Source organism: Hydra viridissima, unplaced genomic scaffold, assembly GCF_058129835.1.
Source record: "Hydra viridissima isolate aposymbiotic clone 2 unplaced genomic scaffold, HvirCarnegie_v1 scaffold_11, whole genome shotgun sequence".
NCBI lineage: Eukaryota > Metazoa > Cnidaria > Hydrozoa > Anthoathecata > Hydridae > Hydra > Hydra viridissima.
In genome coordinates, this window is record NW_028324310.1 from 15,666,639 (window position 1) to 15,682,500 (window position 15,862).

At 29.8% G+C, this 15,862-nt stretch overlaps 2 protein-coding genes and 1 pseudogene across 3 annotated transcripts in view; 1 reads left to right on the forward strand and 2 right to left on the reverse strand.

Moving 5' to 3' along the window:
* Positions 1 to 205: 205 nt before the first annotated feature.
* Positions 206 to 834, reverse strand: LOC149882421 (uncharacterized; annotated as a pseudogene).
* Positions 835 to 2,419: 1,585 nt separating this feature from the next.
* LOC145191814 (uncharacterized) overlaps positions 2,420 to 15,862 on the forward strand; it is a 22,644-nt gene continuing 9,201 nt past the window's right edge. The window contains exons 1-15 of one of the 2 annotated variants that reach the window (XM_090065997.1): positions 2,420 to 2,747; positions 3,188 to 3,280; positions 4,164 to 4,235; positions 4,563 to 4,622; positions 4,696 to 4,813; positions 5,832 to 5,896; positions 7,284 to 7,559; positions 8,031 to 8,183; positions 8,524 to 8,815; positions 8,886 to 9,010; positions 9,681 to 9,732; positions 10,012 to 10,062; positions 10,152 to 10,183; positions 10,628 to 10,733; positions 11,745 to 11,845. In XM_090065997.1, the coding sequence (XP_089922123.1) occupies positions 2,541 to 2,747; positions 3,188 to 3,280; positions 4,164 to 4,235; positions 4,563 to 4,622; positions 4,696 to 4,813; positions 5,832 to 5,896; positions 7,284 to 7,559; positions 8,031 to 8,183; positions 8,524 to 8,815; positions 8,886 to 9,010; positions 9,681 to 9,732; positions 10,012 to 10,062; positions 10,152 to 10,183; positions 10,628 to 10,733; positions 11,745 to 11,845 (1,803 nt within the window). In that variant the 5' untranslated portion in view covers positions 2,420 to 2,540. Of the gene's footprint in view, positions 2,808 to 3,187; positions 3,281 to 4,163; positions 4,236 to 4,562; positions 4,623 to 4,695; positions 4,814 to 5,831; positions 5,897 to 7,283; positions 7,560 to 8,030; positions 8,184 to 8,523; positions 8,816 to 8,885; positions 9,011 to 9,680; positions 9,733 to 10,011; positions 10,063 to 10,151; positions 10,184 to 10,627; positions 10,734 to 11,744; positions 11,846 to 15,862 lie in introns of both variants that reach the window. The other variant, XM_090065998.1, reaches the window with a different exon arrangement.
* LOC145191816 (uncharacterized) lies at positions 11,825 to 15,556 on the reverse strand. The gene is made up of 2 exons (XM_080069001.2): positions 15,390 to 15,556; positions 11,825 to 15,177 (listed from the first exon to the last, which is right to left on the reverse strand). Exons 1-2 carry the CDS (start codon positions 15,405 to 15,407, stop codon positions 12,031 to 12,033), a joined length of 3,165 nt encoding a protein of 1,054 aa, XP_079925127.2. The 5' UTR covers positions 15,408 to 15,556; the 3' UTR covers positions 11,825 to 12,030.

The window sequence follows — 15,862 nt, forward strand, 5'->3', positions numbered from 1 at the left end:
TTCTTATTATCTTTTTTTTATTCATTTATTTTATCCTTTTTTTTAACTTTTTCTCCCATCTCCCGAATGATCCCGGAATAGATCACTTAGGATCTTCGCAAACCGTGCAACATCGGTCTAGCCGCGCACTAATAAAACACTAATAAAAAAAACGAACACTGCTCAAAACAGTCTAGCATCATTGTTATTTCGAACATAATTACAATCAGTAGGGTCGCGGCGGGCATTCATCATACTTTCCGAGGCATTGTCCGAGACCACGGTAACCAGCTTTGGCGCAAAAGACTAATCCGTATGGACATGGCATGCATATGGCTCTTTTGTTGACACATGCTACGTAACCAGATCGAGGCTCGCTGTCAATAGCGTAGTTGCCGTCAGCACGATAGATGCAGTCGTTTGTAACGTCGACACCTAAAGTTCAAAGACAAGATTAAACGGTGAGCTTCTTGGCTCAAAAACAAAATAGCAAGTTTAGCGCGCTCTAGCCAAATACGCAACTCGGTTAAAAAACAAAAGCGCGACATTCTTAGGTAAGTTTTGCTGAAGCAAATTCTCAATAAATCTCTTACCGACACAAATAACGCGTTTTGGTTGGTAGTCGATATTCTTGGGTTCGTAGTCGGTTTTTTTGGGTTCGTAGTCGGTTTCCTTGGGTTCTTAGTCGGTTTTCTTGGGTTCGTAGTCGGTTTTCTTGGGTTCGTAGTCTGTTTTCTCGTGTCCGTAGTCGGTGTTCTGGTGTTCGTAGCCGTCGTCTTGGTCTTGCACTACACGCACTGCGTTTGCTGTGACAGCCAGAACACAAGCTGCGATGAAAACTATCTTGGTTGCCATGATTGTCAAGCGGTTTGAAGGTTTTTTTTGAATTCGCTTGTGCTTTGCGTTTGAACTTGCTTGCGTTTGAACTTACGTTTGCGAAGCGCGTTTTTATAGGCGATTTCAATGGGCAGTTGTGGAAATAACAACTGCACTAATTAGCGAGTAATGTGCTACACGAGGGCTGAAAAAGTAATAACGAGGTAACAAGTGCTTCGTTGGAGGAAACGCGTTTCGTTTCTGCGAAAAGTTCACCAAAATCGTTTGGCATACTCAGACGACGCACAGAAAAAAAAACCAAAAACAAAAAAAAATAAAAAATACAAAAGCAACGAAAGCACACCTAAAATGGCGGTGTGTTGAAGTTTTGAAGTTAATTTGATTGTGCAACGTCATTTTTTAAGTATTGCTGTTAATTTTATTTTAGTTGAAAAGTTTTAATTAAAAAAAGTCAAAATTAAATTTTGGTTGTTTCATTTTACATTGGCAAAGTTTGGTAGTATCAAAAGTTTGGCAAAAGTTTGGTAACATTAAAGATGAGTAACATTAAAGGTAAAATTAAAGACGGCAAAGTTTGGTAAAATTAAAGACGGCAAAGTTTGGTAAAATTAAAGACGGCAAAGTTTGGTAAAATTAAAGACGGCAAAGTTTGGTAAAATTAAAGACGGCAAAGTTTGGTAAAATTAAAGACGGCAAAGTTTGGTAAAATTAAAGAAGGCAAAATTTGGTAAAATTAAAGATGGAAAACTTTATTAAAGTTAAAGATGGAAAAACTTGATATCATTAAAGACGGAACTTGATATCATTAGAGACGGAACAACAATTTTGTGCCAAAAAAAATAAATCTTGGAAATTTTCCAAAAACATGACCAATTGAAGATTTTTGGGAAAATTTAAAAGAAAAAGTGTACGATGGAAGCCAAAGATCTCGATTGGAAAGCCAAAGATCTCGAGAGTTTGAAAAATAAAAAAATTTCGCGATTTTACAAATATGACATAGACCCATTAAGTTTGAAATAATTTTAATATTTAATATTGAAATACTCTATGTTCTGTGCCTAAAACTTTTTGATATTTATTAAAAAAAAAGAAACTTTCTGCATGAAATATAAAAACATTTAGTACAATAAACTTGAATTCTTTGTTCAGCGTAAAGGTTCCAAACATGCTGACGACTCTATTTTCCCATATCGGCTGCTTTGGTTCTTAAAATTCTTCGACGACGTACAGAAGCCGTATCAATTCCATTTGACATACAAGATTTTTTTTCTCTAAAATTCAATAAACTTTTTTTGTAAAGGCAGCATGTTATTCAAAATACTTCCCTAGGATCATTTACGTTTACTGAACTATCATTGTTCGTTTAATGAAAATAACTAATAAAGTCATTGTGAATATAAAAAACTGATTTTTTTTTTGCTAGAAATTTCTCAAAACAATTTGGTTGTAGTTTAGAACCTTACGAAATGCTCTTTCCATTTGAATCATTAGAAATATTTGTTTAACAACTTTATTTCGATTTACACAATTTTTATGATGTTGGTAAATCGGAAATGATTGTTAACGATATAAATAATTTATATCTGTGGTAGACTGGGGGGTACTTTTTTCGTAGGAAATAAAGACTGGGAAGTACTTAATTGGGAAAATACTTTTTGCCTGCTATAACCGGAAATTAATGTTGAAAAAGTCAACTTTTAGGCGATTAATGTGACTGAAATAGTATGGCAACACTACCTGCTCCACCGCCTCCCCCACCACCACTAATATTTTCAACAGTAAATGACTTTTCAAGTAACCAAATTTCTGATTCACAAAAACCAGTCGTAAAGGATACGAGTAATGTTCAAGAAAAAGCTGGCACTGTTCCTTTAAGACCAGCTCAACTGAGAAACCATAGCCAAAAATGGTCTCTAGCAGGAGATGCCGGGGTAATCAATAAGTAATATCTTTTAGGGAAAATAATAAGTTTTTTACCTAAAAAAAAAAAGGTGAGAGCACATCATTTTTATTAAATGTAAAGAAAGTTTGTATGGTGAAATGTTTATATATCCTTCCATAAAAAAACATTAAAAAAAAACTTTTCTAAGTTTTTAGTTAACTCAAACACATAGACATATACAAAAACCAGAAATTATGTACAAAATAAATTTCAATTATAAAAGTTAAAGTTGATGCATACATATTTAATAAATTTGCACATACTCAATTAAATAAGGAATTATTCCGGTATTCAAATTATGTATATTATCTTGTGTTTTTGTATTACACACAAAATTGCCCAAATCCAAACGTCTTCAAATTTTTTAGTGTGTTAATCATTAAATAATGTATAAAACTTATCTGTATATTTACATTATTTTTCTTTTAGCTGCTATTGTATTTGCAAGATTTTTCTCAACGTATGCTATCGAAAACAACTGATATTGAAAAGTTGGTTGATAATATTCACAATAATACAAAGGTAATAATGAGTTTTTTCAGTTAAATACCATAATACATATGTAAAAGCTGAACATCTTTGGATATCAATTGATATGGGGGTTTTCAAATAAATCCTTTTTTTTATTAATGGAAAATTAAGGTTTACTCTTATTTAAATAACAGTTAGTTTTGCTTGAGAAAACAAGTGACTATAAATCAGAAGATTTTTGATGAAAATATTTTTCACCTTATGAAATGTTTATAAATTGAAAAATATTTTCAAAATTGAAAGTGAAAGTTACAAAAAAGATTTTCTATAATTAAATGTTGAGTTTAGATTAACCCTTTGCACTATAGACTTTTTTTGTATGACCTACCAGTAACTTGAGTGTACTTTTTTTGCAAACGTGCACAAAAATAGTTGGCAAAAGGTACATGTAAATTTTCAATAAAACAAATAGATAAGTGTTTTAAGAAATTACCGTGTCGACATATTGTTGCTATTCAAGTGCAAAGGGTTAATTCTTATACATAACATACATACATACACACATACATACATACATACATACATACATACATACATACATACATACATACATACATACATACATACATACATGCATGCATGCATGCATACATATATACATTTCATTTGATGTAGCATAAGTTCTAGTTGTTGAGTCTTACTATTATCTACAGTTGCATTAATGTATAAGTTGTTATTACTTTTATTAAAAATGAATAACTAATTACTAGTATTTTTAGATATTTAATGATTTTTCTTTAATTGAATAACTTGCCCAAGATTCCTGATTCTATTAAATAAATGTTTTCCATCAAATATTACTGCTTTGATGACTTAATGTTTTAATGTTAAATTGTTTAAATTCTAATCAAAGTGTTGTGTTGTTGTGTTCCAGGGGTCTGGAGTGAGAATTCACAATACTTTTAATGATTTTTTGATGCTATCAAGTAATCAATTCATAGAAAATGTAAGTTTATGTAAAAATTCTGTCTTGTTTAATGGTACTAGATATGGGTTTTTCCATTTACTATCTTGCCAGATATTGTATTGAAAATATCCAGTGCATCACTAGTCATAATCTCTAAAATGTCTTTCTGATCTAATCTTATATTTTTGAATTTTCTTGTAAGAAATGTTTAAAATGCATTATTGATTATTTTATATTACTGCTCCGTTTTACTAATGTGATTAAAATATTAAAATTGTAATATTGATAATTGAATAAATGTGTATCGTTAATTGTACATTCAGATGAACCTTGTTACATAAAAAATGTTTTAAATGTGCAATATAGAGAGTGTATGATGAAGAGACAGTTGATGATAAAAACGAGAAGGAGCCATTACCAAAAAAGGTAAGATTTTTATTGTGTAATTATTTTTTTTTTATTTACAGAATTTCCATTTAAAATTTAATCATTTTTACAGGAAAAAACAAGAGAGGAGATTGAAGCAGAAATCATACCACGTTTCAAAGAAGCAGTTAACTATGGTTTTGTTGTATTAGATAATTCTTTTATTACAGTGGAAATAAAGCCTGTAGAAGGTAATATATAAATGTTGTAAATATAAGAAAAAAGATAGTTAAAAAAACTGCTAAGAAAGTCATGAATAGTTTTACCAATTTTAGTTTTATATTAAAAAAAAGAGTTGATGCTCTCAGCAGTAGATGCTCTTAGTAGTAGACGCTCTCAGTAGTAGATGCTCCTTACTCATTTCCTCTTTCTCTGTTTTTTAATTCTAATCAGTTTTTAAATTTTAATCATTTTTTAGCACATGGTTAAAAAAAAAAAAAGAAAAGTTTTTAAGGTACAAATTGTAAATAAAAATGTTTTTGTTTCACTTTGATGGCTATCAATAAACCTTAAACCCATTATCTACACAACAACTTTGGTTAAAGCATTGAAAAAAAGAAACCTTGAAAAGAATGGTATGGTAATTCATGCATGATGCAATCCTTGGTATTCCATATAATTCTCAATACATGATACAAAACAAAGTGGATTTTCAAAGTTTTAGTTTTTTGTTTATCTATATTTAAATCTGTAGAAAGAAACATTTTAATTTGTAAACATTAAAATATTAAATAGGTTTGTTAGGTTATTAACTCCTCATAGTAACTTGCTGCAAAAACTGTCACTTGGCTGTAACTTGCTGAAAAAACTGTCACTTGGCTGTAACTTGCTTGAAAAACATTTTTTTTTACATCACAAAAATCTCACAAACATTAAACCAACAAACAAAAAGAAGTTCTAGAGTAAACAATTGCTCAATTAATACATCAAGACCAGTTAAATTAATCAAGACCAATTAAATTAATCAAGACCAATTAAATTAATCAAGACCAATTAAATTAATCAAGACCAATTAAATTAATCAAGACCAATTAAATTAATCAAGACCAATTCAAGGATTGGTACAATTTATTAAATCTTTATGGATGCTGATTAAAACAGTAAAAGCTATGAGAAAAGAGTTTTTAAAAAACCTTTTAATTTAGAATTTTGATTTGTTCTGTTTTAATGATTTCATTCTACAGTTCATCTAAACTTCTATTGTTTCAGACTCAGATGATGAGGATAATGAAGTACTTCCAACTCATGCTAACGATCCAATAATTGAAGCTAAGGTAAAAAATTTTCTAACAAGTTTTTCAAACTTTAACTAACAACTCGTAGCTAAGTTACCTAAGGTCTGAAGTTCCCGAAAAACGGTTTTTCCGTTCTTCGGTTCTTCGGTATTTTTCGGGGAATCAAAAGGAATCGAAGGTTTCGGTTCTTTATCAGAATCGGAATCGAAATTTACCGAAATTTCGAATCTTGCCTAAAATAAGGAATCGAAAAGAACCGAAGTTATCGGTTCCTTATCAAATTAGGAACCGAAATTTACTGAAGGAACCGTTTTTCGGTAATTCCAGTCTCTGAAATGAATCACAGTTTCAAAGTCTACTACAAAGAGCTAAAAAAAGGAAACTTGTACTTGAATCACCAATGAAAAAATCACCAATGAAAAAAAACCCTATATATGATGCATCTAAAGATTTATTTAATACTGAACCTAGTGATAGTTCTACTAGCGTAGCTTATAGCAGTGCTAGTAGTAGTCGCAAGGGCAGCAAAAACAGTGTCACTGATCTCACTGATAGTGATTTAGAATAACTGTATTTTTCAACTGTATTTCAACTGTATTTTTGAAAATAAAAATTAAAAAAAATTCAAGTTTTTCAATTCTTAGTAACAATTTCGATTCTTTGTAGCATTTTTGATTTTTTGCGATATTTCCCGCTAAGAACCGAAATTGGAACCAAAATTCCAATTTCGGTTCTTAGCGGTTCTTAGCAATTCCAAAATTCCCGCTAGGAATCGAAAAGAACCGAAGTTATCGGTTCTTTATCAGAATCGGAATCGAAATTTACCGTAATTTCGATTCTTTCTTAAAATAAGGAATCGAAATTTACCGAAATTTCGAATCTTGCCTAAAATAAGGAATCGAAAAGAACCGAAGTTATTGGTTCCTTATCAAATTAGGAACCGAAATTTACCGAAGGAACCGTTTTTCGGTAATTCCAGTCTCTGAAGTTACCAAACATTGTCATAATATCAAATGTGCTTAAATACCAAATTTAAAATGTGTTAAAAGATATAAAAAATTTTATTCGTTTAAAAAAAAAAAAAGCTGAAATCTTAGCAAAAAAGTGAAAATTTATACATTTTGAAAACTTATAAATTTTAGCTCTAAATAGTTCAGAGTATTTTCCCTAAAGAGTTTTAAAATTAATTTTTTGCTATAAAGTTGTTATAAAGTAGTTTGAATTTCTTAAAATCACAAATTCAAGTTGTTGTTTTTTTTTTGTTTGCTTCGCTAAGAAACTAAGAAATTATCAGTTGTAATGCTGAATGCTCAATTATAAGTTTTTAAATAGGCAATCATTAATCCTTGAGTGACTGATGTTTATTCTTTAGTCATTGAATAACTAATATACAATACCAGATATTTTGATAATATATTCTGTTAAGGATGTTTATGGCAATCGTCGTCTTCCTCATTTAATTGGAACTGCTGAGTTTCTCCACGATGAAACACTAGGATTGCTTGAATTGCCAAGTGATGATGATGAAGAAGGGAAAGGAACTGTTGAAGGATCTAAAGAGCATTCTGAAGAAAGTTCTGAAAAAGTTTCTGATCAAGATACTGATCAAGATACTGATCAAGATTCTGATCAAGATACTGATCAAGATACTGATCAAGACTCTGATCAAGACTCTGATCAAGATTCTGGAAAAAATCAATCAGTAATTATTTTCTTTCTATTTAAAGTTGACAAACTCACTCAATCAACAAACTATCCCTGTCTATGCACCATTTTTAACGTTGTATCGTAGTTTGATAACATAAAATTACTTTGTAAAACATTTTTTAAATCTAAAATTCATAATCTTTATTCTAAATAATTTTTCTCTACTTCTGTACACTAAGACTTTTATGGCCTTGCTTACACAAATACTTAAGTCTACAACACAGTGGTTCTTTTTACTTTTTAATTATCATCATAGTTATTTTTATTGCTTTAGGAGTTAATTTTAACAGCCTGACACCTAAAATAATCATCTGATAATGTTCTTAAGCATTCAATAGAAAACCATGATATAATCATGATATACAAAATTGGAGAACTTGAAGTGATGAGCATTTTCTTAGATTATTTTGGGCCATAAAAGGAAGATATAGATATTTATTCTTGTATCTGAAAAAAATTTTTTTAGTCAATTGATTTTGAAGTTGCAAATAAAACTAATGGCCAGAAGTCACAGAGATCAAAACAGGAATCTTCTGACAATCAACAGTTTGATGATGAAGATGATTTGTTTGGAGAAAAAAAACAATCTGTTGAAAAACAGGGAGATACAACAGTGATGGTGAAACATAAATTATTTCTGTTAACACATTTTGTGTGGTAATTTTTTTCAAATTTATATTGAAAAGCAGGCAATTTATCAATTTTATTCACAAAATTATGTTTGTTGTTAAATAGCAATAACTTCTCAAAAACTGCTTTATTTTAAATAAACTATTATTTTATGATTTGTAAAATCTGAGTTTCATCCGTTCCTGCTACCAAACACTACTATGCCAAACCAATGTTAAAGTTGTTTCCCGCGCAGAACGTGTTAACAATCATTATCTTAAAATTTTTTCTTAAACTTTTTATATGAGTTTTTGATTTTTTTAATCTGTAATTTATTTTTATTTATTTAGCCAAAAAGTGATTTGCAGGCTGAGCTTGCTTCAAAATTGGGTTTAGGAAGAAAAAATGTTGTCAAGAAATCTTCCGATGATGAATGGGATACAAAGTCAACTCAAGAAGCAAATGAGAAATCAGCACAAAGTATCAGCTCTCAAAAATCAGCACAAAGTATCAGCTCTCAAAAAATAACAGAAAATAAATTGAATCAAGAAGTTTTCTCTAAATCAAATTCCGGGGTAAAAAATGTTGACTTTCATAAAGAAAAAAGATCAAAGAGCAAAAGCAGTGAAAAGATCAGCGATGGTGAATTTTTTTTTTTTTTTTTTAATACTGCTGAGGTTAGAGAAAATGCTAATTAGATGATTTTATTTAGATGAAGATCTTTTTGGTCCTCCTAAGAAAGATGATATATTTGGTGTAAAAGAAAATGAAGGACTATTTACACAGAAAAAAGGATTGTTTAGTGGTACAGGAAGCAACTTATTTGATGAACCTGAGGTATTCAAAATTCTCAGCCCATGTTTTCTAAATTAACAAAAATGTTAATTTAACAAACATGGGCTGAGAATTTTTTTTCTTATTAGGTAATTTATATTTATGAGCTGTTATTTAGACATAGATGTGTAACTTGTTATATATACATATATAAATATATACATACATACATACATACATACATACATACATACATACATACATACATACATACATACATACATACATACATACATACAAACATACATACATACATACATACATACATACATACATACATACATACATACATACATACATACATACATACATACATACATACATACATACATACATACATACATAAATACATACATACATACATACATACATACATACATACATACATACATACATACATACATACATACATACATACATACATACATACATACATACATACATACATACATACATACATACATACATACATACATACATACATACATACATACATACATACATACATACATACATACATACATACATACATACATATATACATACATGCATGCATGCATGCATGCATGCATGCATACATACATACATACATACATACATACATACATACATACATACATATATTTTAAATGTATTAGATTTTTTTTTACTCAAGACTTTACTTTCTTTAAAGGAAGATTTGTTTACAGAAAAATCTACAAAGCAAAACAGCCAACCTTCACAAGGTTTATTTTATGTTATGTAATACAATATCACATAAGTAGGGAATTTTTTGCTTTACAGTGCAATACTATGGCTAATTCAAATATAAATATGATAAAGAATTAAAGTATATGGGAACATTTTACACCCTGCTCTTTTTTTAACACTGCTCATATTCAGTATTTTTTCATTTCATTTCAAGAGGAAAAAGAATTGCAAACTCTCCAAAACAGAGTTTTTAAAAAAACTTTTGCTTTCTCCAAAGATTTGTTGGAATGTTTTTTTTGTTATTGTTCTTACAGAAGCACAAGTTGTGAAGAAAATTCCTGTTGGTGGTGTGTCTATCTTTGGAGGTGAAAAACTTATTGGTTTTATCAAACCAATTTGGTTTTCTCAAATTAAATCTTTGTCTTCTTTATTTTTATTTATTTTTTCCTTAAAGATTCTGGAGCAAGTTTATTTGACCAAGGGAAAGTAAGTAGCATAGAAAGTACTTTTGTACCATGTAAAAATCTTCATACTTGTAAAACTAAAAATTCTCTAAGATTGAAAATAAAGCTTTTACTACCATGTTTTATTAAATTGCAGCAAAAGAGGTTTGTCACAATATACTAATGTATAATCACTAAAATTTTTACATTCATTTATGAAAAAAAAAAAAAAAAAAAAAACACTTAACAATTAATAATAATAGATTTGTTTAAAAGTTGCATAAATGTCACACAAAAAATATGGAATCTAATTATGCAAATAGTGTCATTTTATACATTCATACTAAGCACATTTATATTGTCCCAAGCTGATAACCCATCAAATGTACCTTAATGTCACCCAATTGAAGATTATTGGGATTATTCTGAAAAGAATAGTTTTTTATTTCCAAAATGAATCAAGGTTTTAGTTTACTTTAAATTTTAGGAAAGTTCCTCTAGCTTTTCAGCTGGCCAAATCCCTGCAAAAGCCCCAGTTGTAAAAGGTTTATTTAACGAAGATGATGATGAAGCAAGGAAAGAAACTGCTCAGAGTAGGTTATTTTCTTTAAAGTGTTTAAAAAACTTGTGTCAGTTATGCAAAAGATGTTTTATTAAAGTTAAAATCTGAAGTAACATTTATTAGTGATATTTTTTATAAAAGACTTCAATTTTTTAAATCCTTAAGTAGTCACCCGTATGACTAAAAATGTCAATTTTGTAATAATTGTAATAATTTTGTGTTCTTATTATCTAAAATTTGTTACCTGCATATTTCAGACATCGCTAAATGTGCTTATTTAGATTTTCTAAATTTTTTAATCTTTCTGATTTGAGAAGAGAAAATGTTAAATTGCATTAAATCTTTAAAAACAATTGAATTGAACAGAGTAGATTTTCAGTTTTAATTTGTTTTGTAGTAAGAGTTTTTTTATGGAACATGGATGAAAATAATAAAGCAAAACCATTTGGTAAAAATTTTATAAAGTTGGAGCTCATAATAAGAAAGCCTTTTATTGCATTTAAGGTAGTTACAGTTTTATAGTTTTAAGAAATTTAAAAAGTGATGAGTATGTGCCTACTGCAGATCAATAATCCTCATGCTTAATAATGCTGTACAATTTTGAAATTGTTAAAACACTTTTGGTAATTACTATAAATCAACAAGCTCTAATGAGCAAAGCAGATTACAAATACCAAAAAAAAAAAAAAAAAATTCTATAAAGGGTTAGCAATAACCTAAGTTGCATAAAACATGACCCAACATCTTTTAAATAAACAATGGACTGATTGTCTAAAAGTTTAATTTAGATTTTGTTATTAAAATCCTTGAAAGCGAGTAAATAAAGATGTTCACCTTCTTTAATAAATATAACCTTCAGCCTCAACCCTGGACCTAAACTGTAGTACATATTACTGGCAAAGGACTCAAAGAAACTGTTGCTTGGAGATAGCAGCCTTGGGCCAATTTTATTGTGCTGGTAGTCACAGGCCCTTTCCTCAATGTAAATTAGAAACTCATTAACTTTATTGCAATTATGCTATGTAAAACAAAATTTTTTCAGAGACAATTCCTCGCAAAAGAACTTTGGAATTCTTTGAAGATAATGATGGTGATGATTTGTTCGGAGAAAAGAAACAAGCATCAGTGTCTACTACAAAAAACGTAGGTTTCATTTTTTTATTAGAAAAAATAAGTTTATATAAAATTACAAGTGATTTTATGAATGTCGTTATAGTTGCGCTCTAAATTTTTTCTTAGTGTCAAAGGTTTTTCATAACTGGCCTCTATCTAGTTATCATTTTATCTAGTAATAACCTTATTTTACAGTTTCAAGTTTTAGCCTAGTTTCACCATTTTGACCAATCAATGATGTCTTTCTCAGTACACTGTTGTCCATGCCAACCACTTTTGCAAAAGCAGTGAAACTTTTCTTTTTTACTTGGTCTTTCTTCACACCTACCTCCATTATAGCAAGTGTTTTGATTACAAGCTGTTGATTGTGGAGAGTAGATCTCACACCGACTACCTTCATAATTGTATGTACAATAACAAGTAAATTTGGTTGGTTCAGGCTCTGTTACACAAAGTGCTCCATTCTCACAGAAATCACAAATAATAGAATGTTCTGCTACTTTGTTCTCATTTGTATCATAATTATTCTCTGGCATTTTCTGTTCAATGTTTTTACTATTAAATATTTCATTATTGCTGTTGGTTTTGTTTTTTAAATTTTCATGTTTTCCTTTTTTAAATGCCTGTGAATTTTCAGGCCAAAGTTTAGTTTTGTATCCTCTGTGATATGATTTTTGTTGGTGTGGCTTTTTTTCTCCAAAAAAGTTAAGTTGAGTTTCTATTTGGCTTCTGTACTTCCCAAAATCAATTGAACATCCATAGTGATGTCTATGTGCAAATTTTCCGAAATTTTTTAATTTGTCATGAGCACAACGACTATGATATTCTGGGTCACCTTCACCAAAGTGTTTCTTCTTTTCATGTTGTTGTTCTCCAAAATGCTTCCATTGTTTTTTTGCCTCTTTTTCACGATGGTCTCTTGATATATGTTCAAAATTTGCAAGTCTTTCATGTTGCTCTTTTCCAAACTCTTCTTTATGCTCATGTGCATGTTCTCCAAAGTGTTCCATTCTTTCTTTTGCATTATTTTCATGCTCTTTTATGCTTGAATATTCATCTTCCTCATCCCCATGTTCATCCTCATGTTCATCCTCATGTTCATCCTCGTCCTCGTGTTCATCTCTCTCGCCATGGTATGTGCGTGTATCACATTTTAATCCTATGCATTTTGATATATTTTTTATGCTTTTAGACTTTTTTTTTTTTTTTGACTTTGTGATTTTATTTCTTGTATTAAGAAAACCTTGAAAGTCTTTTATACCAAACAAAGCTAAATTTCTATGAGCTTGTAATCCGAAGTTCTTCATTTTCTGGTGAGCAGACTGTCCAAACATCCCCATTGTTTTATGAGCATCTTCTCCAAAATGCTTCTTGTTGTTGTGCTCTTCTTCTCCAAAGTGTTCTTTGTTTCTATGCTGTTTTTTGCTTTCACTATAAAAACTTTCTAGGTTTTTATGGGCTCTGTCTCCAAAGTGTTCCATGTTTTCATGTTGGCTTTCACCAAAATGTTTTCTACTTTTATGAGCTTCCCTACCAAAATTTTCTTTGTTTTCATGTTCTTCCTCTCCAAAATGCTCTCTACTGTAATGTGCTTCTCTTCCAAAATGTGCTTGGTTCTCATGGGCTGTTTTGCCAAACTCTTCTTTATATTTGTGTTCTTGCTCACCAAAATGACTTTGAGTTTCATGGGCTTTCTCACCAAAGTGGTTTTTAAATTCATTTTCTTTCTCCCCAAATCTTTCTCTGTTTTCATGTTCTTTTTCTCCAAAATGTGCTCGACTGTTGTGTTCTTCTTCTCCAAAATGTTCTTTATTTGCATGCTCGTTCTCCCCAAAATGTTCTTTATTTGCATGCTCGTTCTCCCCAAAATATTTCTTGTTTTCATGCTCCTTTTCACCAAAATGTCTTCGCTTTTTATGTGGATTTCCACCAAAGTTAGCTTTGTTAGTATGCGCATTCTCTCCAAAAGAATCTAGTTTTTCATGCTCTCTGCCACCAAAATTCTCTTGATTTGCTTCATCCTCAATATTATCTGAGCTTTCATGGGCATCTTCAAAGTTTCTCTCTGAATTCTCATCATCAAACCTAAATTTATGATCTTCATTTCCAATATAATCTTTGTTTTTGCTTTCAGGCATGTCGTATTGATCTATTTCATCATCTGGAAATTGTTTACTATAGTGTTTTTCTTCTCTAAACTTGTTATGGTGATCTTTTCTTTCATGTTCATACCCTAATTTGTTATAGTTTTCCTGATCATATTCGCCTCCTTTCTTTCTATGTTTACGCCCTTCAAAGTTGTTAATGTTTTCTTGATGTTCTCTTATTGCATCCTCTGCTTCTGAGCCGAATTTGTTGTAATTTTCATGAGAATTTTGACCAAAAGCTGCATTTTCAAGAAATTTGTGATCAACAAAGATATTATTATCAGTATTTCTTTGTTCATTTCTATTATGGTTGAAATTTTCTTGTTCATTATTTAACCTTTCATCATCAACTTGGTTTGTGTTAAAATAATTGTCTCTGTTCTCAATGTTGTTGTAATTTTCAAAAGGTTCATCTTGATCTCTTTCATAGTTGTTATTGCACCTGCCGTCTCTACAGAAGTGGTTAACAAAAGATTTCTTTATTCCAGTAAAGGGATTTGGAGTTTTTAATAATTTGCTTTTTTTCACACATCCACATTGATGCCATTGATCAAGTACTTTGTGCTGATCACACCCAAAATGAGCTTTTGTATTGTGTGCTTCGTGCCCAAATTCACTTAATCTTTCATGAGCATGATGACCAAAGTTTTCTTTTCGTCTGTGTTCATGTTCACCAAATCTATGCATAGTATCATGAGCCTGCTCACCAAAATGATTCATAAAATCATGAGCATGATGGCCAAAAGAATGCATCTTCTCATGTGCCTCACAAATATGGTGCATTAAACTACTGCCTTGGCAAAAACATCGCTTTTCAATCTTCCATTTCCTTTCTTTGAATTCTGTAAGGTTCATGCTCCTTACTATAACACTCATATCATATGTAGGTCTTGGCTTTGTTTTCTTATGAATTAATTTTTCATTTTCTGAAAAGTTTTTTAAAACGTTTTGATATATATTACTTTTTGAAGTTTTTGGGTTCTCTTTTATGGAGAGTGTCTCTGGAAATATACTTTCAACTGCATTTAACTTATTTTCTGTCTCCTCATGTATTCTGTCTGCTACATGATGAAGTATTGAACTGCTTTTTTTAAAATCATCTTTTTTTTTCTCCCCATACAAAGAAAATGAGAAGGTTGACTTGATATTTAATGATAAGATTAGAGTGGCTAGAAGAAATTTCATTCGGCTATGCATATTTTTTGTTTTCATCATCTGAAATTGAAAATGTTTATCAATATTTTAACATTTGTAAAAAAAGTGGTGCTTGTCACAGTTCTGGTCATGAATGATGGTCAGCTTCATAAAAACGACATCATAAATTATCAACTGTTTGTGATAAGAGGTTTTCAAAAAATATTTTGCAGTTAAAATTCACAGAATTTTTTTTTTAATTGTTTATTAAAACACAAGTTGTTGTTTTTTACCTGCTCTTCAGTAGTCATTGCAACAAATGAATGCCATTTGCATATATATGTTGTGTTGTGTGATGTTTTTATTTCACAGTTCAAAATTGTTTTTGTGGCTAGTATTTTTATTTCACAGTTCAGAATTTTCTTCTTAAAGTCTGTAAATTCAAACTCACTGTGTGTTCTATAATGACATTGTTTGTACATGTTCAAACTTTTACTTATAGTTCTGAATGAAATAATTCTGCATGAACAGATTTGTTTTTGATAGTTTTATGATTTTATGTTGTTAAAAAATATTGCTTCATATATAAAATACCAAATAAGAACTAAAATTTTAGGTTATAAAATTATAAGCTATAAACTCATTTTAATTGAAATAAATATTTAGTCCTTAAATTTCATACTATTTTATATTTGTAATTTTTTATAAAGTTTAAAAAAATTATAACTTTTTTAAAAATTTATATTTACAATTTTTTTGTAAATTT